The 26551-nt window shown below is 43.4% G+C and overlaps 1 protein-coding gene across 1 annotated transcript in view; it reads left to right on the top strand.

The window, feature by feature from the left end:
• Positions 1–26551, top strand: part of gli2a (GLI family zinc finger 2a) — a 92825-nt gene that overhangs the window by 57189 nt on the left and 9085 nt on the right. The window contains exons 4-10 of the mRNA XM_056389969.1: positions 4289–4494; positions 7385–7603; positions 17570–17771; positions 19011–19209; positions 21417–21527; positions 22703–22843; positions 25592–25741. Of these exons, the coding sequence (XP_056245944.1) occupies positions 4289–4494; positions 7385–7603; positions 17570–17771; positions 19011–19209; positions 21417–21527; positions 22703–22843; positions 25592–25741 (1228 nt within the window). The remainder of the gene's footprint in view (positions 1–4288; positions 4495–7384; positions 7604–17569; positions 17772–19010; positions 19210–21416; positions 21528–22702; positions 22844–25591; positions 25742–26551) is intronic.

The raw sequence follows: 26551 nt of genomic DNA, 5'->3' as shown, positions 1-26551 counted from the left end.
TTGCTGTCAGCCAAGAAACAAATAACTACTGTTGACAGATATAGGTTTAAAGTAAAATATGGTAAAATAGTTTTGGTTGGTTGGGCATGAAAATTAAATTAATTTCTTTTCAAAGTTCACGCTTGAAGTTCTGGTTATATTTGTTTTCAGAGGACGTCTGTGAAGCACATTGAGGAAGTTCATAACACAATATAATGATGTTCATATTATCTCATCACAAAACATCATGACACTAATTAAGCTATTTCTGATTTGTTGTAAAGGACGAGGGTGGTGATATTCATATTTTTTTTTCTTATATCATTAGTGCTGCAGGAATGTGTTCTGAAACCCGGAAATTAGCATTTTAGCACTTCTGGTTCCCTCATCCCGAAGTCAATGGGTTTTTCGTTTGATGCCTGAAAAACATTTTCACATTTTATTCTACAACACAAAATCCATTGTAAATACTCCAGTCCTCACTCTCTCTAAGTCAGACATCATCATGTTGAACATGAAAACTGATCCACTCACCAGTCCACCTCTACAGCCTGGTTGTGTTTATACAAACTGTCACTAACTGTGTCACATTAAAAGCTTCTGTAGAAGAGGTCAGAGCTGAATCAAACTACAAGTTGAAGTTTAGTGGTGGAGACGTTGAAGTCATGTGACCGTGGTGTAGTTGGTTTGTAGCCTAGCATTAGCTTTTTACTTCTGCTGATTGTATTTAGGCTTCAAACATCATAAAGTGATGTTCATTAGAGAAGATGATCCTGCTGAACTAAACCTGTCAGGATCATTAACTGTTGTTTATTTTCTGTAATGATCCAAAAGACAATGTTAAAATCTCACTGCCTTTGGTGGTTGGACCCAGGGTGACTCTTCCAGCCAACTTCCAGGATGGCTACAAAAATATGTCATCCCCACAGCACTCTATACTATACTAACTAAGTATTGCCTATGTAGCCAAGGACGGATCCTGCTGTGCTTCATTGTTTCCGAAGACACTGATGAACCACTCCACTGCACTGACACACATGTTCCTTCATTACCACAAACACACACACTGTAGTTAATTCAAAGTCAATCCTGCATAAACCTTCCTGCTGCCATAAATACTTACAAGTAGTACAAATGTGTATTAATCCACAGCTGAAAATAGTCCTCATGCACTATTTCCTCCTGTTTGAGTGATGTTTGCTAAAAAAGTGCCCAGCTTTACATTACCTTTTAAAAAATGGAAATTGCATGTTAGTGACCAGATGATATAGGGTTTCCAACAGGGTAGGGAAACTGGAAAGGAATGAGAGATGGTCTAACACATCTGGGTCTTTTGGTGGGATTTATTGACAATAATAAAATTATACAATAATACCAGCCTTATCCTTTAAAAACACAGCATTTTATGACTATACAAAATATTAAAACCATTCACTATTTTTATGAAACTTAAATTAAATCCGGAACGCATTGATCCATAATTAAATCAGTATTAATCCAATGAGGAGGTAATGATGAAACTGGCGAAATAGATTCCTGCAATACACTTGGCAGGTGTTTCTAATATTATTTTGTATTATAGTTTTATGATTTAGCTGAATGCTGGGAATCCCAGTGTGCAATTACTTAACTGAGCTTTGAGTCACCCTCTCTGACAAGAGAGAGAGAGCCAGAACGACGGCCAGTTTGCCCAGGTAGTCCGTCAGTGAAGCACCCAAGCACTAATCTGAGGCGGCACTGCCAAGATCTCTGTATGCTGCTTAGAGGCGGACCAAGGGAAGCGTGTTTTTGTGTATGGAGCGTCTGTTTCTTCTCACTTCTCCCCTCCTGCCCAGAACAGAGGGCTCTTTATGGTTGTTTGTAGGGGAAGAGTGGGCCTGACGGCAGAAAATTGGCTCTCAGACAAGGCCAGCAGTCTGCAGGCACTTACTGGAAATGGAGCGAGGGTCAAGGCTCTGGGTTGGTTGGCTCGGCCTGAGCTGGGCAGGGCCGGGCCGGCCCGGGTGCAGGTTGGCTTTCGCACAGAGACAGTGAAAGAAAGACTGAGCAAGGAAACTCTGAAGGGCGGATGGAGTGCAGAAATCCTGCCAAGCATGCTCGCTAGGCATGCTAACTACAACCTGGAGCAGTCACACTCATTTCACCAGACCCTGATGAGTCTGACACCCCTTACAAATTTCTGTAAAGACACTGAAACAGTTTATTAGTTTCAAGATTTAAGGTTCTGCTGAAGCATGACAATCTACACTATTTACTGACCGTAATGCCTCTGTCTTCAGTACTGGTCTTGGTTTGAGTCCAAAGTAGTAACTAAATGCATCATGTTGATTCCAGTCCATACACCTTTTTCTTACACACACACACACACACACACACACACACACACACACACACACACACACACTCACACACTGTGTACCCAGCATGCACTTGATGCTGCCAAGAATCAAAACCACACATATAAACACTCATTTGTTCACAGCAGCCATCGAGCTGCTAAAGTGGCAGCTTTAGCACCATTTGCTCGTAAAGACAGTTTTTGTGTTATTTTCATTACATTTGTATTGTTTTGTGTCACAGTGTCACTGTGGGTATATTTTTCTATTAAAGAATTGCTCCCTATTTTGAAACAGACTGAAGAGAAACAAACAGACAAAAGAAAATGAACAGATTATGAAACTGAGTTTGCTAAAAAGTGTGGAATCTTTGACAGGTTTCAACAGGGCCAAAGATTCTTCAACACATCATTTCTAACTAACATTTTAATCATTTTTACTCAGCCTCATTGTGGGAGGTAGTCTGTCTGTTCAACCAGCAATCAGTTTCAACTGAAAGTCCATGTACATTTAAATCCCTCTGTTCTTATACAACGCTAGTATCGGAAATGCCGAATATTTGGTACCAGTGTGAATGAGTACCAACTCTATGCACTGATCCAATGCTACGTAATTTATTTAAAAACTTTATAGTTACACAGTAGGATGAAACGCCACCTTTCCTGGAATCAGTTCTTCTTTGCTGCTCTAAAACAGTAGCCTACAACAGTAGGACGTTGGGCTGTTTAGCCACTCGCAACTACTGTAGTAGAATGGTGAAGTAGAATTGATTTCTGGTAAATAGCAGAACGTTAGCCAATTTTAGCCATTATCAAAATGTCAGCAATTTAATTTCAAGGGGCAGCGCTAGTGTAAGGAATTGTTATTTCCATTTATTTATTATTGATTGACAGTCAAATTAGATGATAAAAGAGCGGGTTTAACCTGAGATATGCAATACAACGATAGCAATCATATTACATCTATGCAAGCTTAGTAGTACACAGATGCTAAATTTATTTAATGCGATGGCATCAGATTTTTTACTCGGTGTCTGCTGATCTACAAGTTCAGGCATCAGAATCGGTATCAAGAAAGAAAAAATGGTATTGGAACATCTCTAGTCTTGATTGACAAAAAACAGGAATATAACCACACTCTGTCATTCAGCCTTTTCTCTGTTAGTCATCATTTCTCCTGCTTTCTGACGGCTGTATTTGTACCAGGTGTTCTTACCACACACAAAGGAACACCAGCCCGCTCCTTAGAGCTGAAGAGCAACAGGGTCGACATAAATAGCAGTGCCCCTTCAAAGGGTTGTGCCACTGCCGGTGGCTAGCAGACGTTTTTATCTAGAGTTCAGCGCCTCAGGCTCATTGAGAATTACAACACCCACTTGTCTGTGTCTCTGCAAGCAGAGCTGGTAATTACCTCACAGAGATGACAAATTTACTGTATAGCCTGGAGTGACCAGCAGGCTGTCGGAGAACTTCAGGCGCGACTTTTCTTTCTTGCTAACGGTGGCCATAGGCACCCACTTAAAGTCTTGAGCATCAGGTTTCAATCTCTTATCATAGATCATGTAATACCTGATGGGAGAGACCCTGTAGTTTTGCCCACCCAAAAAGAGAGAGAGTACTCTTTCTTATAGCCGTGCAGTTTGGTCTTGACTTGTCTATAGCTCCGGGGGTTTAACAGAACAAGGTGAACAAAAGGAGATTATTACGTATTAGCTGTGGGACTGGGGAAAAGAAAGGGTGTAAGTGGATTGAGAACGCACACTTTTGTGGAATAACAGAAGTTAAGGTTTGTCTACCAACATCATCCATGATAACCATGCAAGTAATACAAGTAATCAAATTAAGACAACCCACCAAAATCTCCCACTATCTTCTCTCTTTCTGTTTATCTATGATCCTCATCCTCCATTTCTTCATCACCCCACCTTCCTCCATGTATCATCCATTAACAATTCGTCTAATCTCTCTCCACAGACCTCCAGGGCTGACGGGCAGTCCAGTCATCTCAGATATTTCCCTGATCCGTCTATCGCCCCATGCAGCGGCTGGAACGGGCGAGTCACCGTTCAGTCCACCACATCCGTACGTCAGCCCCCACATGGAGCACTACCTACGCTCGGTGCACGGTAGCCCCACCCTCTCCATGATCTCAGCTGCCCGAGGACTGAGCCCCGCTGAAGGTGAGATTTACCCCAACACGCCAGCGTCGTAGAACCACTAAGATGTTAACTTATAGGTTTGATAGCCACAAATTTGATGTTGATAGTACCGCAGCAAAAGAAAAACATCAGAAATAGAAAAAGAGGGAAACTCGAACACATCAGTAACTGAGAGGTGAGACCGGGGAAAGTAACCGGAAACAGTCGTATCCTGCTGTTGTGCCCCAAGATGCACATAAAAAAGGTAGTCAGGTAAGTTAACAAATATTATTTTATACATTTATTAAAGAGAGATACAAAAGAAGTATTAATTGAAAAAAAAAAATCCTGTAGGGAAATATCTTTGTTCTGTTCAGCTATTCAAGCTAGCTAGCAATTACAATCTTATAGGCACATTTTCATGCTAATGTGTTTTTAGATTTAAACTAAGCTTTAATAAAACAAATCCTTAAGTGTGTCACCTGGGTAACGTAGTTTGGTGGCAGTTTGTGCTCAGGGCTGGGAAAACGTTTTTAGCGTATTAGAGTGGATGTAGCCTTAGAATTTATACGCTCTACGCTGTTAAACCGAGTCTGTCTGCTTTGGTTGGAGTTCAGTGGAAAAAACGAAACACTTCACATTCCCCTACATAGAATACTGAGGCCCACCTTTCATTCCACATGCTGGTGATTTGTGGGTGTCTCAGGCATATGCTTTGTGGTACAGGCAACCTTCCTGTACGTTTGTAATGTATGTTTGGGAAACCATGGAAATTAGCACAGATGTAAACACACAGAGTCCCTGAACTATTACGTTCACACGACGACAGACCTGTCCTCGTTACTCCTGGTCAAACAACAGGTCGGGGCAGACAGGAGCCACTGGCCTGCACCAGGAACCAATAAATCACCAAGCACATGCTGCTGGCAAGTCATAGCTTCCAGCCTTTCAAGAGAAGCAATGCGGAAGAGATGCTGTCACTGATAAAGCGGCAGGGACGCATGGCACTCAGTGGAAGGCAGAACGTAAATAAAGTCTGGAGGCTCTGAGCTCGGTGGAGCATGTATAAACCTCTGATAGGGATACCTGGTTGCCAGGCATGTGTTCAAGGTGGTTTGTGAAACCCTGTTTGGGTAAACTTCAAAAAAGGACCAAGATCTCTGCTGTAATAACATGTTTATTTTATAAATTGAATTTAATCACAATTGCAACGTTTGCTCGGTAATTGTGCACAACTTTATCTGCGGTATTTCTACAGCATCTCTGGAACCCCGACGTACATGAAAAGATGTTGTAAAGGGATGTTGTAATACCTGTTTAGTACACACTACATATCAGACTAGTTGGTAACTATTGGATAGATCTTCTTCTTGGCAGCATCAGCACATTCAATTTTTAAGAGAATAATTGATACATTAAGTCAAGTCTCAGACTTTATTTACCCTCTGCCTTTCTATGAGTATGAAACTATGAACTATACAGTTACCTCAAAAATTCCCCCAATCAATTAGTAATAATATGCAACACTATTTTCTGATAACAAACCACAATTGAATGCATTTTTTAGAAAATAACATAATGACACCATCATGATGCGAAACGACGTGCCCAATATCTCGGCTCCTATGGAGTAAACTTTTGAGTGTTTATAAGGGACGAGGACGAGTGAACAAGGGAATGAGTCTATAAAACTAAGGAGTTGTGCTTGGAAAACATCCCTGCATTTACCAGTTTAGTCAGGTTTTACTGGGAGCAGTGGAAGTGTAGCTGCCGCCTCTCATCCCTCTGTGTTCACAAGTGAGGTCACACACACACACACACACACAAAATGCTACTCCGCCGTGGTGGTAACATGATCTGGCAGCCATGGAGAAACTAAAGGCATATGCCCAGGCCACTGCTGCTGCTGTCCACCGTTACCTCAGCCATGGCCTAATAGGTTCTGATGGATCCAGAGTTTTGGTTTATATGTGCGCTTATGTGTGTGGGTCTGTGTGTGCGCCTGTGTGTGCGCAGAGGGTGGGGGGCTGTGGTTTTGCCTCCCTAGTATCCCACTTGGCCCCCAGCCCCTGATACCAACCCCTGCTTCCCCTGTTTCCACCAGCATGCATATTAAACCACATATCGGCCCACACCCCTGTCCCCTCCACAAACCAACACCCACTGGTGGAGAGAGGGAGGGAGGGAGGGAGAAAGCAGGAAATGGAGGGAAGGGGGACACAGAAAGACCAATCCATCTCTCACTCTTACACTTTCTGACACTTTTAAACGTGGCTTTACTGGGTGCAGGTGTTAACACATTTTACGTCAATATTACCTTTACACATGCAGCATTTAAGGCTTCCTCAGCATAATGTATGTGTGTGTGTGTGTGTGTGTGTGTGTGTGTGTGTTCACCTGCACCTTGCGTGTGACTTTAGCTCGTCAACCTGAATGTATACAAACCACAAAAGAGGTGTAAGAATGTGGTATTTCTTCTTCCCTTTATAGCACAACCCCCCACCCCCTGCCCTGCTCCTTTTCTCCCTCTGCTTCCTTTACTCCCTAGAGATATTTTCCTGTAACCCAGCAAGCCTCAAAGACATCAGACATCTTTTATCTAGAGCCTCATGCCCCAGGGCATGCACACAGGCACAAATCTTCAAGTCTGTAAAAGCAGGGTACTTGTCTTCTCCGTTCAGCTCCACTTTCTGTTCTCCTCTTTGTTTTTGTCATCCTGTCAGAGGGTATGTCAGATGGTGTCTGTGAATCCTCTATTACTTCATTACAGGAAAATAAAATCAAGATGTATTTAGCTCTGCCCGTCTGACTTGTCAAAATGGGTTTAGCATCACTTCACAAGGTTATTTTGACAATTTTGATTCTGTAATATTGTGTTATAGGACAACAAAAATAAAAAAAGTTAACCTGTTCTCCTCTTTTTCTGCCTCAGTGACCCATGAACACTTGAAGGAACGTGCCCTCTTTAGCCTCCCCCCTCCTCCGCCGGGGGCCAACCCCACAGAGTACTACCACCTGATGGCCAGCGCCAGTCAGCGAAGCCCCTATGGTGACCTGCTGGTGCAGAGCGGGGCAGCGGCCGCCGCCGCAGCTGCAGCCGCAGCAGCAGCGGCAGCAGCTCATCTACCTGATTACATCAGCCCCATGGATGGTGAGGAATTCTTATTATTGTCTTTTACTGTGCATGAACATCAGCTTATTGTAATTCAATATTATTACAATATATGCGTCAGCGGCACATGAGATTATTAGACTTTAGGGGTGGATTTTAATGACAGTTTTTTGAATCTACTAATGTAATCTGAATCTGTTCAAATCCCTTATGGAATCCATTTTAGCATTTTACTCCCACTTAAACACAGAGTATTTGAGTTTTACTGGGAGATGCCAACTCCTGAAACAAGAAACAATTAAATAGGAGTACTACTTAGTACTTTCACCCAGGTTTCCTGCTGCACTGAAGCTTTAGTGATGTCCCTCACTTTTAAATCGCTTCAGATAAAAGCATCTGCCAAATGATTAAATGTAAATCAGCAAGATTGTTTCAGATTGAGACTTATCGCTCTGTCAGTCTTGTTGAACTGCAAAACCACAGCGCAGTCACAGCAGAGCGGTGTTTGTGAGTGCAGCTTCTTGCAATAACCTGTTAGAAATAGTTGGAGAATAAGTAGGGTGGCACGGTAGGGCAGGGGTTAGTACTGTTGCCTCACAGCAGGAAGGTTTGAACCTGTCGCCCAGCTGGGCCCTTCATGTAGGCCTTTGTGCCGACGTGGGTTTCCTCCAGGTTCTCTGGTTTCCTCCCACAGTCCACAGACATGAGGTTAGTTAATCGGTGACTCTAAATTGTGTGAACCTGACTGTGAATGTTCGTTTGTCTCTATATGTCAGCCCTGTGATAGACTGGCAACCTCTCCAGGGTGTACCCTGCCCTCACCCCAATGTCAGCTGGGATTGGCTCCAGCCTCCCCACGACCCCCCACGAATGAATGGAGAGGTTTGCAGGGTTTTGAGCCTAGCTCTGTTTTGGTCTTTTTGCAAGTTACTGGCATTAATGTTAAATAGTCACAGCTGATGTGATTTGCCATGACTGATGTTTGTTAGTTTAACCGGAAAAAGCAACAGTCATTGCCCATTAACAGTGAGAAGTCCACTGCACCTCAATGTTCACTCTTTGCAAATAATAAAAGGGAGAAAAGCTTTGGAGATTAGCAAACACAAGACGAGGAGTAACAGCCGAACTTAACAGCCATCTTGCCCTTTGTTCTCAGCACCAGACATGTTCATACCATCCTCCTATTCTTCTTCTTGACTCTTTTTGTCATGGAAAGTTCCCCACATCAAAGCTAGTGGAGCTTTTGGACTGAAATGTAGCATGGGGGCCACGGCTTGTCGAGGGTGGATGGTGTGTAAACATTAAAAGTCCCAGGGCTCGTAAAACACATTACTTTAGAGTTTCTGATTTTGGTGTTTGTACTGTTATTGTTATACATCCTACAAAATAAATCCACAGTAACTGTAAAAAGACAGCATGGAGAGATCCGAGGGATCTTGGTCCCCACTCTCTTAGGCTATTAAGGCAGAGATTAACCTCATGGGCTGCATGAAGTGTCAACAGGGATGAGGCAGGTCAACACTGACACACACACACACACATCCACACAGCGGCACACAAAGACTTTAACAGCCAGGCAAATAGGCAGGCAAATGCTCCGAAAAAAAAGTTGTACATGTGTTTGCACACTCACTCACAGAGACGAGCCTGTTCCTTCATGCCCGTTAGAGCCTCGGCCCTCTATCAAAATGACAGTCAGGCACCAGAATAGACATTTGATTTCTGCAGCAAAACGCATCCAAGAAACTCTCAGCCCTCATGAATGGGGAACAGAAAAGCGCACAGAGTGGAAAACTGTCCGTGAAAGTCAAGCCTTTTCGATGCCTGATAATCAAATACTCCCCTTGGCACTGACGCCTGCGCCGCTCCAGGAGCCCTCACTCTTTTCTTTCATCGCATCCAACCACCCACCCCGAAAAAAAAAACAAAAAACACTCCCTTTCCCCGCTGCAGTGTCACGCTCCTCGAAGTCGCTGGCGGACAGTAATGCAGGCGTCCTCACGCACAGGTAGGGAAACACAACAGAGAGAGAGAGAGAGAGAATCAGATACGGGATCGCTCTGTAATTAATCTTTTTAATTACCTGAATCACTTGGTTAAACACAGCGGTGCTGAGAGGGAAGGGTGATGTGGGGTTAGGGGCCTCGCAGAAACTGTAGACCACCTCTTTCTCCTCCCTCCTCCTCCTCCCTTTTTTCTTCCCTACCTCCAGCCACCTCAGTGACCGCCGCTGTGCTGCCTTTGCCCACACTTGTTTGGGGAAGTTGTTTGCTCAAATAGCCACAACCCCCCCCTCCACCCTTCAGCCCTCTCCCTCATCCCCACCTCCTGCTCCAGTGCAGTGTCCGCACTCGCTGCCACCATCCCAGCAGCTTTTATTTAGTGTTCTACCATGCTTGTAGTGATGTGGTCAGGCTCGGGCCTCTCTGCCAGTCTGGAGGCTCTTCCACTGCAACACAGGGCCCATATTGACCGAGGCAGCCAACTAATGGTCATCGCGGGCAGCCTTGGCCGGAATCAAAGACCTTATTTACTGCCAGAGAGCGTGGGAGGGGGAGGGGGAGGAGGAGGAGGAGTAGTGGCGGAGGTGGCAAATATGTGTTTCATCCCTTCATGTTAGTTTTGGATGGCAGCGCAGATAAAAACCCATAATAAAAATCAATTTATGCACTTGTACTGAGCAGACCCACCGCAAGAACTGGGAGCCCTCAGTGAACCCAGAGCACAGCCTCTCACCCACCACCTTCCTCTCGCTCACTGTTTTCCCCCTCTGGATATGTGAATTGCGAGGCTCACGGCGGAACCACAAAACACTGAGCACTGCTGTGAGAAGTGTGCTGGTGGAAAAGTTGTGGACACATGCGTCAGGAAAGGGTTTTTTTTGACAAGGCTGCAGGACTCACAGGTCCACTTATGGATTTTAGGATTTACTGTCGGGCACACCTCAAGCCAGACTTAAAACACAAGAATTTATCCCTGGGACATGAGGAAGACAAGGTTTAAAAACACTGCTGTTGTGTTGCTTTAAGTCCCACAACTACAGACAGATTTCCATTCCATCGCCAGTTAAAACAGAACCCTAACCAGCCATAATGGGGACAAAGTGGTGTTACCAGCAGTTATTCAGCCTCGCTGAAATGCATAGCCGCTCCTGTAAGTCGCTGTCCTTATCTGGTGTGAGTGACACGGCGGCTGAGAGGAGCAGACTGGGTTAGAACAACAAAAACACATTTCCAGCCAACAAGTCATTAAATCTGGTGTTGTCTTTAATGAATTAAACACTTTAAGGTCATTTCAGTTCTGTCTAAAAGGAAAAGTTCTTTCGAGTTTTCTCTAATCCCTCATGTACGAGATTTGCTTCAAGATGCTAAGACTTGTCTCTGGGAAACTTCTTATAAATATGATTTCTGTATTATTTTGAAGCAGCTAAAGCTGGAGTGAGGCTTAGTCATTTGCACAACATCTTCACCGCCATCTTCACGTGACAAATGTAAATTCTTGCCATGACTCAACGGAGAGACAAGACTAGAGATGTTCTGATAACATTTTTTCCTCCCTGAAACTAATACTGATACCTGAACTTGTGTATCAGCCGATAACGATATATAGAATAGAATCCCTCTTTTTACAGTGGAAACTGATTATAGTCATCATAGTTAGAGTGATCAACTGATTATATGGATCAAAAAGCTTGGGTCAGAATCCTTCTTATACAAATGCTGTTAAAATAATTTGCTTATATTGATCAAGTAGTCTGCTTAAAGTGTTCATTTTGGATGTTTTCATGCATGACAACATATGGAAACTGTCGCTCGTCACATCACGTGTAGGTATCTCACAGACTAACTCGCGCGACAATGATTGGCTGGGAAGCATCACATGACTGGTGCAATAAAGGCTGGAAAAGATGTGCCGCTTAAAACAGAAACACTACAATAAATATTGTATAGGTGTGGGTTGTAGGTTCAAGTCCGGAAAGGACAGCATCATAGTCTGGAGAACTGCTGTTTTCACTTTACTCAAAGGTTTGCCTCTTGATATCTTGTCTTGTCTAAATATAACAGGACAATTTATTTACTTTTTTAGATGCCATTTGTTTTCCCACCACCAGAATACCAAAGTATAATAAAATACCAAACCTGGTGCTTTACACGAAGCTGCTCTCAGTCTCTGTACCCCAATAAAAGTAAGACAGAGAGACGCTAATTCCATAATTAAAAATCATTTTAGCATTGGTACACCACCACTGCTGTAAGTGTAAATAAAGTAACATTATGGTATTTCACATTGGGAGCATTCACAGGACTGTTTGTATATGAGCGAGCAGGTATGTAAGGGGTGGGTGGGCAGAGAAATATCAGAGCGGCTTACGGGAAATCGTTGAATCTCCCACGACAAAAGCAGCAGCCAAAGTAAATGTCTGCCATGCTGAGAAAAAAGAGATTTTACTGTTGATGCAGCACAAGGAGAGAGAGGGAGATAGATTTGTGTACCGATGTGGCGGCGAGGAGAGAGAGGGCTGGGAAAGGGGGTCCGCTCCCCTCAGACAGCATATACAAACACTTAACTATATGTTAGTTCATGAGCACATGGGTGGAAGTGTGTGCATAAACACACTGACAAACACAACGGCGGCTTTGGGCTGGACACTGGGGGCTCAAAGAGGATTCAGTGCGAGCTCCCTCACTAATAAAATTCACAGTGTTAGTATTAGTGAGATTTAGCAGGGAAAATAAATAGTCTCCCACTGCTCCGGCTGGCCCGGGGGGGATGGCTAGGCTGGCTGAAGATGTGGAGACATGGGGCCCTGCTGGCACGAACTCAGACTGTGGTGGTGTGGGGGGGGGGGGGGGGGGGGTTACCCAGCATAGAGCAACTCCCGCTTCACCCTAGACAAGGTCAAGGTGGACAAGCCAAAGATTATCCACAGAGGCCAACTGCTCAGGACATGGGGGTTTTGCTGGCTGAATTAAAGTAAATAAACATATGATTTTAAATTTAAGTATTGAAAACTTAAAAACCCTATTCTGAAAAACCAATAAACACATACGAGAGATTAGAGAGTTATTCAGCTCCACTGTAGTATCTACTTTTTCTAAAGCTAACGACACAGTATGACTTGTAACACCACTCTGATTCGGCTTCATACAAAAGCAATGATGCAAACTTGGTATTCAAAGACTTCTGGATTTGTCAATAGTGTTGTTTTGTTATGGTGGTAGAAGGGACTAAAAGGGGAATTTCTTCAAATTTGGCACAGACGTTCACTCAAGGATGAAATGGTTAGTTTTTGGTGGTCAAAGGTCAGAGGTTGAGGTCACTGTGACCTCACAGACATGGATGTAAAAACTGCTCCTTGCCTGGTTGGAAGTTAATTGTAGTTTAGATGAGATAGATGATGATAACTTTTCGACCAGACTGGCCTATAATGTTACTGACTGACTGAGTGATCATATTTCCACCATTATTGTTTCTATTAGGGGTGGTATTCTGGATTGTCTGTAGGTGCACACAAACCTGTGCTTGCACTGGCCTGCAACCCCCCCCCCCCAGCAATGGAAACAGCTCTTGTCACCACCTGTGACCTGGGTATTCAATCTGAAAGTAAACAACTCACATTTTACACATCAAAGCAGCTTGAACAGAGCAGGTGATTGTCAAGAGAACTGGAAACAGTAGGTTTGCTTCATGGTTTTAGCTGTGTGTGTGCACAGTTATCTAGCTACTGTTTTTTTAACTATGGTTGTCTATAATATATATATCCCTCCAAAAGCTCGTGAGTTATGGAATGAAGGAAGGGAAGGGTCTTTGCCTCCCCATGGACACCGGATTTGAACAGTACTTATGCTGCCCAGAAGGAGGCACTGCCCTTAAGGCTGAAGTCAGGGAACAAGAGTTTCATGTGCACAGCTGATTACATGAAGGACTGGCCCTGTTCAGATTTGGCATCAACATCGTCTCGGGTAATCCAATCACAAGTGGACAGCTCTAAGTATTCTCTAAATTCGTCAGTTCACACATGACATTAGAACACATCTCCAAATACGTCTCAAGTGCCAACTTGTGTGATCTCAATTCCCCGCTTTATATCCAAATAAACGATTGAGTGAGTCATTGCACTGTTCGCAGCTCTACAGTAAAATAAGTTTTTAGCCATTTGAAATAGTAAAATATTTTCAGTTCATTCATGCGAAAAGAATGTGCCCCAGACCACCTCCAAATGTGGTCTGAGTGATGGGATCTCAAATGCGTCCTCAATGCGTCTTGGGTGCGTTCACACCCAAAATTAGAGCTGTACACTTGTGATTGGATCACCCAAGATGGATGTTAATACCAGGTCTGAAAAGGGCCATTGTATCATTATTGACTGTAGCCTTTTTCTGCAACATGGACAGTGATAACACATTACTGGCTGTTTAGAAAAGTAGGTACTCAAGAAATCCTCCAAAGTTGGGTGCACTGTGAGATTAAACTATTCAAACTAAATCCTTTACAAGAACATCCAAGGCGGAGATAGTTACTGTACAGACTAAAACACCATAAACCCATAAAATAATAAGAGTTCATGCATCCTGTTGACTTGGCTCTGTTTTCAGGTTCAGGAGAAGATGCTAACATTTTTCCCAGTAAACTCGAGCACATTTTTCTGTTTGCAGAGACGGTTTGTTCCCACATTTAAGGATACTACAAGGTTTGTATTTCTATTGGCACTGAGCTGAGCCACTGGCATTGTTTCTTTATTCAGCTCAGCAGCAGTCCAACTCAGACTGCTCATCATTCTGTTGTTGGCGTAACTCAACTGTCTCTGTTAGTTCCACTGTAGTCATGAACCCAAGAAGAGGCCTCTGGATTCTCAGAGAAGTGGAAACTGCTTTCACTCACAAATAAGATATAAATCTCAACTTGGCGTTGTAAATTTCAGATTTTATTTTCTTACCTCTAAAAAATGCTATTTTTCTGCCTCCACACTGATGATGGGTTGTCCATCTGTACTGTCCATCCCATTCTCGTGAATGCAATATCTCAGCAAGTCTAAAAGGGGAATTTCTTAAAATTTGGCATAAACATACACTCATGGATGAACTGATTAATTTTTTGCGGTCAAAGGTCAGAGGTTGAAGTCATTGTGATCTAACAGACATGGATGTAAACTGCAACTTGACTGGTTGTTAGTTAATTGTAGTTTAGATGAGATGGATGATGATAACTTTTCGACTGGAATGCAATAGTGGAGCTAGGCCTATAATGTTGCTGACTGACTGCCTCAGTGATCATGTTTCCACCATTGTTCAGCCAAATGCCAACTGAGTTGGAGTTTCCCCATTAGCAATTAGTCTTTCAAAATGAATTTGGCGCAAACAATTTCTATTAGTGGTGCATTAACAGCCTGCGGTGTTGCCAACAGAACCACCTCTCAAGGAGGCCTCAGTGGTCTCAGTTCGGTTCGCTTCAAGTCCATGTTGCGGTTCGCTTAACCTGTGCATTTGAACACAAAGCACAGGTTATAGAGGTCCAGACATAGATGGAACCTTGTCCCCTTGTAATGACAGCGTCCACAGCACAGAGAGGAGGAGAGACGCAAACAGATGCAAGCATGAAGAATGCAAATAGCGTATGACACAGTCCAGACATATATTAGGTTTTGACTTAGACTTGTTTATTGTTCACAGTGCCCTGTGTTAGCCCCCTATTGGGGAGAAAGGCTACAGAGGCTACCAGTTCTTTAAAGAGCCTCATAGTGACCCTCTAAATGCTCAGGGCCAACACTGAGAGCCAGATCCGTATGGGGATTAGTACAAGCCTCCAATTAAAGTGTTTTCATTTTCCACAAAGCAATTTCAGTTAAGACAGCACAGGCAAATACTTAAATAATCACACACACACACACACACACTCACTCACACACATATACTTTTTTCTTTTCTTTTCTTTTTTTTTTACTGTATCAATGTGCACTGTAATTATGACTCTCTATATAAATCCAGATCCCACAATTACAACCATCCCACGATACAGTCCACAGAGCACATACAGACACACACTCACGTACACATACCCACACATGCCATATTACCACACGCTGCCGCGCCACCACTGCCTGTGCAACATCTGTTTTCTCACTCCCTGCCGGAACCTGCTCACCCTTTCAATTATAACCACCACCTATAAAACACTCCTCTACCAAGTGGTGAGTGTTGTATGTCCGTGTGTGTGTGTGTGTGTGTGTGTATGTGTGTGCATGTGTGCGAACTTTATTCCAGGTAAAATTAGGGTTTGGACAAGGACATCCACTGGAAGAAGATTGAGCTAAACAAAACTAGTTTGTCCGCAGCTCAGCATTAGAAGACCAAACTTTATAGACATCTAAAGCTCCATTGCTGGAGGCGTTGAGAATTCTTCTGAGCTTAGGTAGATGTATAGATTGAGTGGGCGTAGAGGGCGGTGTTTTGGGCACAGTTCCCAGAAGGGTGAGGCAGGCGCCAGGCTATCAAGGCCACCAGGTTGTGAGGCCTGTTTTCTGCTTTATAAAAGGGGGGATATTAATACACTTATCTCCCATTAAAACTGTTGGCAAGGCAGCGAGCTCGCCTCACTGCAAAAACAGCAAATCCTAGCAGCTGCACAACCCGTATGGAGCAAAGCATAGTTTATCATTCATAGTCATTCATGACGGTCCATATTCTCTTTCTCTCATACCGCCTCCCTCTTTTACTCCACTCCCAACCCTCTGTGTGGCTAACTCAAGATGACATTTATTCATCAGCCCTTAAAAGACGCATTCCTGACGACTGTTTGTTGTTTTTGCCAGCTCTTTCATACATCTCTTTCACTCTACTAGTTTTTTTCTCTCTCTTAGGCCCCCAACTACTGTTGTCTGCCGTCTGAAGTTCCCAGGGGCCTTTTAACTAAGTGCACATGCCTCTGCTTTACGACTCGCCACCTCCAAACATAATAGTTTTGGAAGCAAGACCTTGGTTTATGGCTGTAGGTCTGGTGTGGTGATTATGGCGGTGCCTGGATTCATTTGGCTTGAGGGGCTGTGAGTTTCACCAGCAAACACTCTGGGATTGGCAGCACATTGGCAGCAGTGAAGCTGACATGCAGGGTGTGTGTGTGTGTGTGTGTGTGTTAGGTCACTGTGCATGAGCGTAGGTGTGTTGTGATGGGCCCATTATGGGTTTCCTGCCTCTCGCACCTCTGATGATGTCTGCTGTAAGAGCTAATTACAGGTTTGCACAAACACACACCAGCGCTGCTCTCTGTCGCCTCGCACAGCGAAGCAGCACCTGTTGGTCCTGACAAGTGATCGCTCTCTGTCTCTGTGGGAGCTACGTGCCTCAGATATGTTAGAAAAAATAAACAAGCATGAGTACGTATGGAAAAATAAATAGCTTTTTCTTCAAGTTCATGGGAAAGTAGCCTCCCCCCACCGTTTTCTACAAGAATAAGAAACTAGTGCGACAACCAGGTCTAGCAGGAGGCCGTGAACCCTACCTTTGTGAGTCAGCCTTGTTCTTTTTTAATGGTATTCTGAGATCAATTTGTTTAAATTGCCTCCTTTTAACTCGCCCAAGTACAGCGGTCTGAAAGAGATTGCTATCACTGTAATTACTGAGAATGATTGGGGGCAATTCATTATGCATAAGAGGATGCGAATGTTAAATAGGGGAGCTGTGTGTGTGTGTGAGAGAGAAAGAGAGAGAGATGCACGAGATAGCGTGTAGCCTAGCATGGCTATGACCTCCACTAGAATGCTTGGGGCTAAATGTTTCTTCAAACATGGTCCAGGATAAATGCTGGTTTCTATTGAGGCCATGTGGAGGTTTAATGGAAGTGCAGGGAATTTGCACATCACAGTAGTTCTCCAGTCTAGTTAATGTGAAGCACGACGGCAGTGTGTGAAAGAGAATGAACAAGTAGCAGTTGCCTTCTGAGTTGAAGTTGTCCGTTGAGGTAGCGATGCTAAAATAGCTGACGCTGCTGCTGCTGTGTCTTTGTGTCCAGTGTCACGTTTCTCCAGCCCACGGCTGACGCCCCGGCTGAGCAGGAAGAGAGCGCTGTCCATTTCCCCTCTGTCAGATGCCAGCATCGACCTGCAGACCATGATCCGCACCTCGCCCAACTCCCTCGTGGCCTACATCAACAACTCCCGCTCCAGCTCAGCTGCCAGCAGCTCCTACGGGCATCTTTCAGTCGGAGGTATCAGGTGTGTAGACGGAACCCATGCATACATATCTACCAAGTGCTGACACACAAGTATATACACATTTACAGACAGGTACACACACAAGTGTCAGTTTAGATTATATTTTGGATCAAACTTCAGGTTTCACTTTTGAATATTACCCAGTAAAGTAAGGTATTGTAATTTCCAAAATATACAGTACTGTCCCATACTGACATCTAAAAAGGTAGAATTGCCATTGACATAGACAATCTTTTTAAAGGTCCCATATTGTGAGGTAAAAGTAGATGTCCATGTGTAGTTTGATTATAAAGCAGGTCAAGGTTCTATATTAATACTGTGAAAGTATCAAAGCGCTCAGTCCACAGAGAAATGCACACATCCTGTGTTCAGAAACTGAGCCAGCCGTTAGGACTTCTCGAACTTTGTGATGTCACAACAAAGCAATCACCAGCCATGCCCCAAGCCCCTTCCACATGGACCCACAATCCAACCTTGCAGGATTTGGTTTCTCTGAATGCTTACCTGAAATCTGATATGTTTTTATTGGATGACTCAGAAAACAGTCAGAGAGGAGAGGAGGCTCTGAGCCTCTCTTCTGATTGGCTCACTGACCTGTTATTACTAGAGCTCCAGAGAGAAGCCTGTAAAACTACATTGAGATGGTTTTTGGTTCTTAAAACCAACGCTTCAAATAAAATACGGGAGAAGAAGAAAATATGGGACCTTTCAAGTAATGCTTTTTTAATATTACTTCTGCTTTTATTTTAACATATATATTATACAGTCCAGCCACATATTGCAATATACAATATTATAGTAAATTATAATATACAGCCCAAGTCTATGGGGGATGGTCAACATTTGCACCAACTTGCACAATTCTTATTTGTTGAACTTCAAAAATCAGTGTGTGTTTAACTAGTAAAATCAATGTTTTTCCAGTGTGTCATTGTCTCATATCCCCTATTTATATAATGCTAAAAGCTAAGCAGGCTGGTTTTCAGTCAACTGCATAGGAAAAATAAATGGCACATTGATAATATTAAATCAACATCTTAATAAGTCAGATTTGGAGCATACTAGTATCTTACTCAGCAACCAGGGCTGATACAGCAGAAACATGATATCTGCAGCAACTTAATTGGAGTTAATGGAAATATAACTGTTTGTACTGTGGTTTTATTTGAACACCATCCAGTAGACAAAACTCCATTCATAATTCCCACAAGATAACGTTTCTTTTTCCCTCTCGCCCAGCCCCTCGTTCAGTTTCCCTCATCCCATCAACCCAGTGGCGTACCAGCAGCTGTTGTCCCAGCAGAGGGGTCTCAACGCCTTTGGCCACACACCGCCTCTTATTCAACCGTCGCCATCCTCCTTTTCTGCTCGCCAGCACCCACTCACCGCGTCGCCCATGACCACCTCCCATAACAGCTCCAACTCTGAGGCAAACCAGGTAGGAAGTGAGACATTTCTACACACAAAGGTGTCACACATTCAAGTGCATATACCCTTTTTTTTCTATCTTCAGATCCTGAACCTCAGATACCATCTATATGGATGTGTACTTGTTGGGTAGATCAAGGCTTTCTCAAATAACTCCTGCTACCAAACAGATCATGGATCAACAGAATAAGACAGTTGACTGCCATGTGATGTGTTGACATGACAGTATGTAGGGAAAAACTTATGTATTTCATATCCCTATAATCAGACTGAACTGCCATTTTATTTGTCTTCCCTCTTCAGACTGTCATTTTCATATTAGCTAATTACTGTTAAGGAGAGAGGTCATTTTGTTTGGCTTTGTCCCGACCAGTCAATCAGTACTGTAGCTTAATTATGGATTAGATAATTAGATAGATATACAGTAAATTAAATATGCAGATGTACCAGTAGTTATTTTTGTAAGGCCACTTAAAACAACCTGTAAAGCTGCATGAGTATCATTCATGCTACTTTCCATTATTGTTGTAATTTTCTGTGACCAGTTCTCTGGCTATGGCAAAGAGACATGATATCCTGTTTAAATCACTGGAAAAATGATGAGATGGGGGCAGCAATGTAGTAATCTTGAGGGTCCTGTGTAACTATGGCATTGAAAACAATGAAACATCTCAGTGGAACAAGCACCGAATTCAATGTTCCTTTCTAGAGCTGAAAATGATGTATTTCACTCTCTGCACATGCTGTCAGCTCAGATACAAGTTACCATTATATCAACTCTACTATAAGCAACCTTTCAGAGTAGAGCTGAAACTAATGATTTACTTCACTGATTAGTTTTATTCAGTTAATTGCTTAAGCATGTTGTCGCACGTTGAATGCCAACACAAGCTCACAGAGCCTGAAGCCGACATCTTTCCTCCTAAATTGTCCTAAAAACACTTCCTTGACCTGAAAAATGCTCACACATGAGGAGCTGGGACTACACATCAGTCGTGTTCTGCTCCATACATGACTCATGAATCTTTTGATTATCAAAAATTTTACCTTGATCAACTGATCGACTAATTGTTTTATTCAGAGGTGAGGATGAAGGCCTGTGCAGCTTACATTTACACATTGTCATGAATGAAGTATATTTTTTTTTAAACTGTCTCAGGTCAGAAATATGCAGGAGACTCCCTCTCTGTTCCATCTGTCTTACTTCCTACTGTCTCCTCTGTCTCTCTTTATCAGCCCTCTGTTTACACCACAGCCACTCGTCATGTAAACTTCCCACTCAGTGAATCACTCCAGCTCACGCTGCAATCAGCTGCCTTCACCTCTGTTTCAGCACAGTGCATGCTAACAGTATCCAAGAGTGTGTGTTTGCACCTATACGCTCACACACATAACAAACAAAGACACACAATCCCACCATTCATACACATACACAAACATAAATTCAGCTTCATTTCCACAGTGATCAGAACCATATTTCCCTTTTGGTTTCCAGCCACTGAATGAATCATCGTCATGCTCAAATGCACTGTAGCGTCTGGGTGGGATTAGGAGACCCCCCCCCCCTCGATGTTGGACTCCCTCCAACGAACCTCAATACACACACACACACACACACACACACACACACACACACTCTCATTTATATCTTTCCTTTCTTTTCATCTCCATTAGAGCTTCAACAAGCCGTCTGAGTCTTTGTCTTTCGCTCTTGTTCAGAATCTGTTGGCAGATCAAAGCCCCTTCCTTCCCCAGCCCCCGACTCTGCCTCCTCCCCGCTCTGTACCGAGGGTAATAACTCCTCTTCTTTCATATTTTCTTGTGGCTTTTGGCGATCATAAAGCAGTCTAAACTGTTTAGTCTCGGCGGCAGGTCCTAGTCTGACTTATGGGCCCGTGGTGCCTGGCGCAACCCCGACTCCTCACATCTCTGTGCAGCCGATTCGCTGAGCCAAAAACAGTTGCGTGGTATCTTTGTGATTTAGTTATCTGATTCCCCGCGGCCACTCTGTGCAATGAGTGTGTGGAGAGCAGTAGTGTCTGAAATGAATGAGTGATTAAATTAATAGGTGGACAAGTGGGAGGACTAATGGATGCATGGACAGATGAATAGTGTAGGCTGGTGTCAGGATTAATGGAGTGATTCACTGAATATTATATATTCTGCCGTATCTGCTCTGTGTCTTCACCCCTGTCTCTGGCCTTAACTGTCTTTCAGAATGCCGGTGGAGACCCAGCAGTGAGCAGCACAGTCAACCCACTGACCACCAAGAGGTCAAAGGTCAAGACGGAAGCAGAAGGTCCGCTGCCCATCTCGCCAACCTCTCAGGTAGGACAACCAAAAGATAGTGGACAGATGTTTAAAGCTCGTCTCCAGACATGTTTAAATAATGTAAAAATCCTCTGTTATGATTTATACTGTATTTTGTTTAACATGATTTTCACATATAAAATGTGAAACAAAAGGAAAACTGGGTCTGAAGCTCATCTCCTCTTACTTCCTCATTGAGAAATGTGGATCAGGCCTTTAGCCCCGCCCACCACCTGCTTGCTCCAGGTGGACAGGTGAAAGAGCAGAGAGTATCCAGATGGTTAGAGGAGGAAACATCAGAGAGACTCAGCCACATGTTTGAGCCTCAGTCAGACCCAGACTCAGATGAGGAGTCTGTTGAGACCAGAACCAGAGACTGAGAGACGGATTGGAGCGGTTAGCGTAGTTAGCATCTTTTATTTGTTTATGTTGTTTGTTAGTTTTTGTAACTGACAGTGGCTGACACTCTCTTAGTGGTTGTGCTAATGCTAACTCTCTCTCTGTACTGACAAGGCTTCAGGTTTATTTAGCCCCGCCTCCCATCCCCACAAGACAGGATTGGTTCCTGAGGTTTGTGATGTTTGAAACCCTGGCTGTCTGAATCTGTTTTTATGAGACTGTCATTGGTTCACTGCAGTTCAAGGTGGAAACACTCAGTCATGGTGTTGATGATTATTTCACTCATCACTGGCTTGTATTATGTACAAACACCATATGGATGTTAACAAGGTTAAACATTAGATTTTCATCAGAGGGGTCTTTAAAAAGACATAGATATAAAGTAAGTAGAAAAATGCAGAAAAATGGAAACTTCTCGGATCTGCATTGACCTTCAAAAAATCCCAGTGCGTAGATTTTTTTCATGCAACTTAACTCTCTCCATCATAGTCTTAACTTCTTACAGTGGGGAAACAGTCCTCTCTTTAACTGCAGTTGCTACTTTGACTCTAATTGATTATAGATAATGAATAAAAATGCAGCTTTAACTAACGACAAGAGGTTCTGTCACACACTGAGATCAAGTAGCAGCTCCTTAGGATTAAGACCCAGATAAGATAAGACAGATGCAAAATAGTCCAGAATGCTTCTGTAATTATATTGACCACAGACTAACTGTTTGCATGTTTTTATTCTAGTCATTTATATGCACTATTGGATACACACATCTGTAACCCCCCCCCCATTTTCTCCAGGATCACGGTGGAGGGATCTTGGACTTGAGTGAGGATCTGGACAAAGACGAGTGCAAGCAGGAGCCTGAGGCCATATATGAGACAAACTGCCACTGGGAGGGCTGCACCAAGGAGTATGACACCCAGGACCAGCTCGTCCATGTGAGTATCAGGCTTGTTGCATTGTCTTTATAATGAGACTCACTGAATGACAGACACTGTCACAGCCTGTCTAACAGAAGACAGAAAATTTATCAAAAAAAACTATTTAGCCAAAACACAGCCACTCGTTTCTCAAATGTGATTCTGTCATACATGATGGTAAACTAAATGTTAATCAGGAAGTGGGAAATTAACATTAACAGACTTTTTTCTGAAATTTTATTGACAAAACAGAGAAAATAGATTAGAAATCATTTTTCATGCAATAATGAAATTAATTATTATTTACAGGCCCATCCCACTGAAAATGTTTCATCTTCTTACTCTGGATGCCATCCATGTCGTCAGTATTATTAGTTTGCTTTAATGAAGCTGTTCCATCAGAGCTGTTTGTTTTGTAAAAAGTGAAAAGTTCAGACTGCTGCTCTGCTGCTCATTAAATCCTCGCTGATTGAGTCCAGTCAGAGAGAGCTCCAGTAACTGATCCTTTCCTGTTGGGTTGACACGCGCAACATTAATGAGCCTGCCGGCTCTCGCCAAATTCAAGCCCAAGCCCCTGCAGCTGTGCCCCACCAACCCCTCAGCCCCGTGACCCCTAACCCCTAACCTCTCACTCCCAGCAACACCCCTCCCCAACCCCCTGAAGCCCAGAGGGCCGGCCATAAATCCATCGTCATGCCACCAGCTCTGGAGTTATGGAACCTCATGCTCCTCGCTTTTCCAGGCCAACTTCTCTTCTTGCTCCGACTGGATGTCAGAGCAGTGGCAGGAGGGGCATGTGTAAGGTCCACAGACGCAGAGACTGATGGGAGTTGGTGGACAGGTCGCTATGGGCTGCGACAAGTCAGGACCAGAGTTACCTTTAAAAACTTTTGCCCCAGCTTCAGCTCCCTCGCCACAAACTCTGTGAACGCCTGCCAGGATGAGTGAGTCGACCTGTGGATCGGTGGTTAGACCTCGGATGTGGATGGACAATATGAGGCCAAGACATTTTTAAATGTGCTTCTCATCAACTATTCAGAAACTCCTGACAGCATCTCCCTAAGCACATCCACGGTTCTACACAGAGTTCTCACAATATCAGCAAAAAAAAGAAACACCTGTGGGTTTTTCTGACTTCTGCTTAACCAAAGTAATCCTGTTTTGTAGAGCCCCCAAATTATGGATTCACAGTAGTGTGTAACCTGAAAATAGAGGCATGTGCTTGGGCCACACACTTGTTTCCACTCCTCCTCCTCCACCTCCTCCACCCAAAATAGATCTCAGCAGAATCGTCGACCACTGAGCTTTTTTCACTGGTGAAGCAGTGGCCACATAAGTGGAGCATTGTGGGCCTGGATGTCCTGAGGAAATGAAGTGGTTCCTCTGGGTGTGTGGATATTTGCATGTGGTGCACGAGATGAGAGTTTTTCAAAGTGTGTGTCTGTTCAGAAACATTGTGTGTGTGTGTGTGTGTGTGTGTGCTTAAAGTATGTGCGTGTTTGTAAGTGTAAGTGGTTTGAGTTTGATAAAGGCTGTTGCATCTGATGGCACAATTAAGATAACTGTGGGCAATGTGTCATTGTCTTGCATATCTACACAAATGAATCATTTTAACAAGACAAGAAAACATGATGGAAGGTGGAATACATGTTGGAATTAGACTGAAACAGTGATCGGTAACTGTTTTTGATAATATGTTTTTCTATTATTTTTCTTACAGTATCGGGCGAACAGTCCTAAGAATGCTTATTATACTTTTATCCATGTTGAGAGTGAATGACGGAAGAAAACATTTTGTCTACAAAATAAACCTTAGTTAGTAACGATAGTTTTGCTGTTTGCTCTTTTTCAAGCTATTGCTAACAGAAGGTTCCAAAGCTTCTGTTCAGACGTCTGTGCTTGACAGATGTCTGAAATAGTGAACATACAATGGTTGATATGAAAAAATAACAACAGTTCAGTAAATCAGTCAAACATATAATATAAGACTGTGGCCACAGCGCCACATGTGAACAGTAACAAAGTTAATTCTAGTTTTATCAATCAATATCTTAAATTAGCCTTTGATTACGTTCTGGCCACTAATGGATTAGAAAAAAATTGGCTCAAAGCCAAACATGCTGACCTCTGGACTAAAATGTAGAACTGTGTTAACAGATCCTTTCAAAGAGAACCCTGAGACTTCACATATAGGATTATTTCTCTGTAATTACTTGGCCAACTGATTCAAAATTTAAGTGGAAGTTTAAGCTTCAACAGGAAACTGTGTGTCCCCTGCTCACTTCCTGATCTGTTACAAGTGAGGAGAAAAGGAGATAAATACAAGATGGTCACAAAAATCCTCTTCCTGGTCACTTTTACTGGGATCTGAGGAAGTTCCTCTTCCTTGAGAAACTAACACACACACACACACACACACACACACACACACACACACACAGCCTGAAAAAACAGACAGCTTTCAAAGCAATTGTCTCCTGCTGACAGATGCATAATAACTGTCAGCCATGATGGATGACACTGTCACTTACGTGTGTGTGTGTGTGTGTGTGTGTGTGTGTGTGTGTGTGTGTGTGTGTGTGTGTGTGTGTGTACATGCACATGTGCACAGACTCATGAAAGAGAGAGAATGTTCTGGTGGGAAAAAGACAAGAATTCGCTGACTCATTTTTAGTAACACACACACACACACACACACACACACACACGTGTTATGTTATATTGTGATAACTGGCTTGAATTGACTTGGATTTGCTGTCTCCTCAGCACATCAACAACGACCACATCCATGGTGAGAAAAAGGAGTTTGTTTGTCGCTGGGACGAGTGTTCGCGGGAGCAGAAGCCCTTCAAGGCTCAGTACATGCTGGTGGTCCACATGAGGCGACACACAGGGGAGAAGCCACATAAATGCACAGTAAGAACAACCTCACACCGCTATGACACACTGTTATTGAGCTGTTTGTATCTCGATCCTTATATCCAAAATTAGCGAGTATAGGCGGGTTTTTTAAACGTGGGTTAACCCGAGACAAACACAACTGCAGGGAGCGTCATCTCATGCACTTACAGAGCACCCACACAGACACATGGGAGAAATGAGTGAGCTGCTAGCCGCCATGCAGAGTGATAAAATGGATCTGTCATGTCTCACCCCTGGGTAGGGTCTCCTTTCAGTGTCAGAGCCTTCATGTGAGACGCTTTGATATGTGATTGTGTGTTTTTAAAACTTATTTCAGGGCTGCAGATCACTCTTTCATAGCCGAGCGCAGTGTAGCAGCACAGTGCTGGACAGGTTCACAGTGTCTGAAGGGCGAATATTAGCATGTTCACCCAGGATGTCGTGTTTGCATCACTGCTGATTGGAGCTGGAAAACTGTACCCCTTCTCCCACTGGTCAAAAAACCCTCTAAGACCCGCTAAAATCAGACTTTTGTCAACTGGCATTCACACCCAGGTCAAATGAGTCTGCAGTAGACGTAGATATTTATCAGCTCCAGCTCCAAACGGCATTAATGTAACAACACCTTGGTGAACACTAACACTGTAAACACACCTATCACCTGCCCAACACGGTGCTGTTAAGCCAGAAACACCACACCTACACTGTGCTCGGGCATAAAAGAGTTAGCTGCTGCAGCCCCAAATAAGTTTTAAAAACACATAATCACTGATCAAAGTGTCTCACATGCAGGCTTTGACACTTTGACAGGAGCTCCAACCCACG

This window comes from Seriola aureovittata, chromosome 11 (assembly GCF_021018895.1).
Source record: "Seriola aureovittata isolate HTS-2021-v1 ecotype China chromosome 11, ASM2101889v1, whole genome shotgun sequence".
Lineage (NCBI taxonomy): Eukaryota > Metazoa > Chordata > Actinopteri > Carangiformes > Carangidae > Seriola > Seriola aureovittata.
Note: the sequence above shows the minus strand (reverse complement) of the source record. Positions and strands in the feature narration are given on the sequence as shown.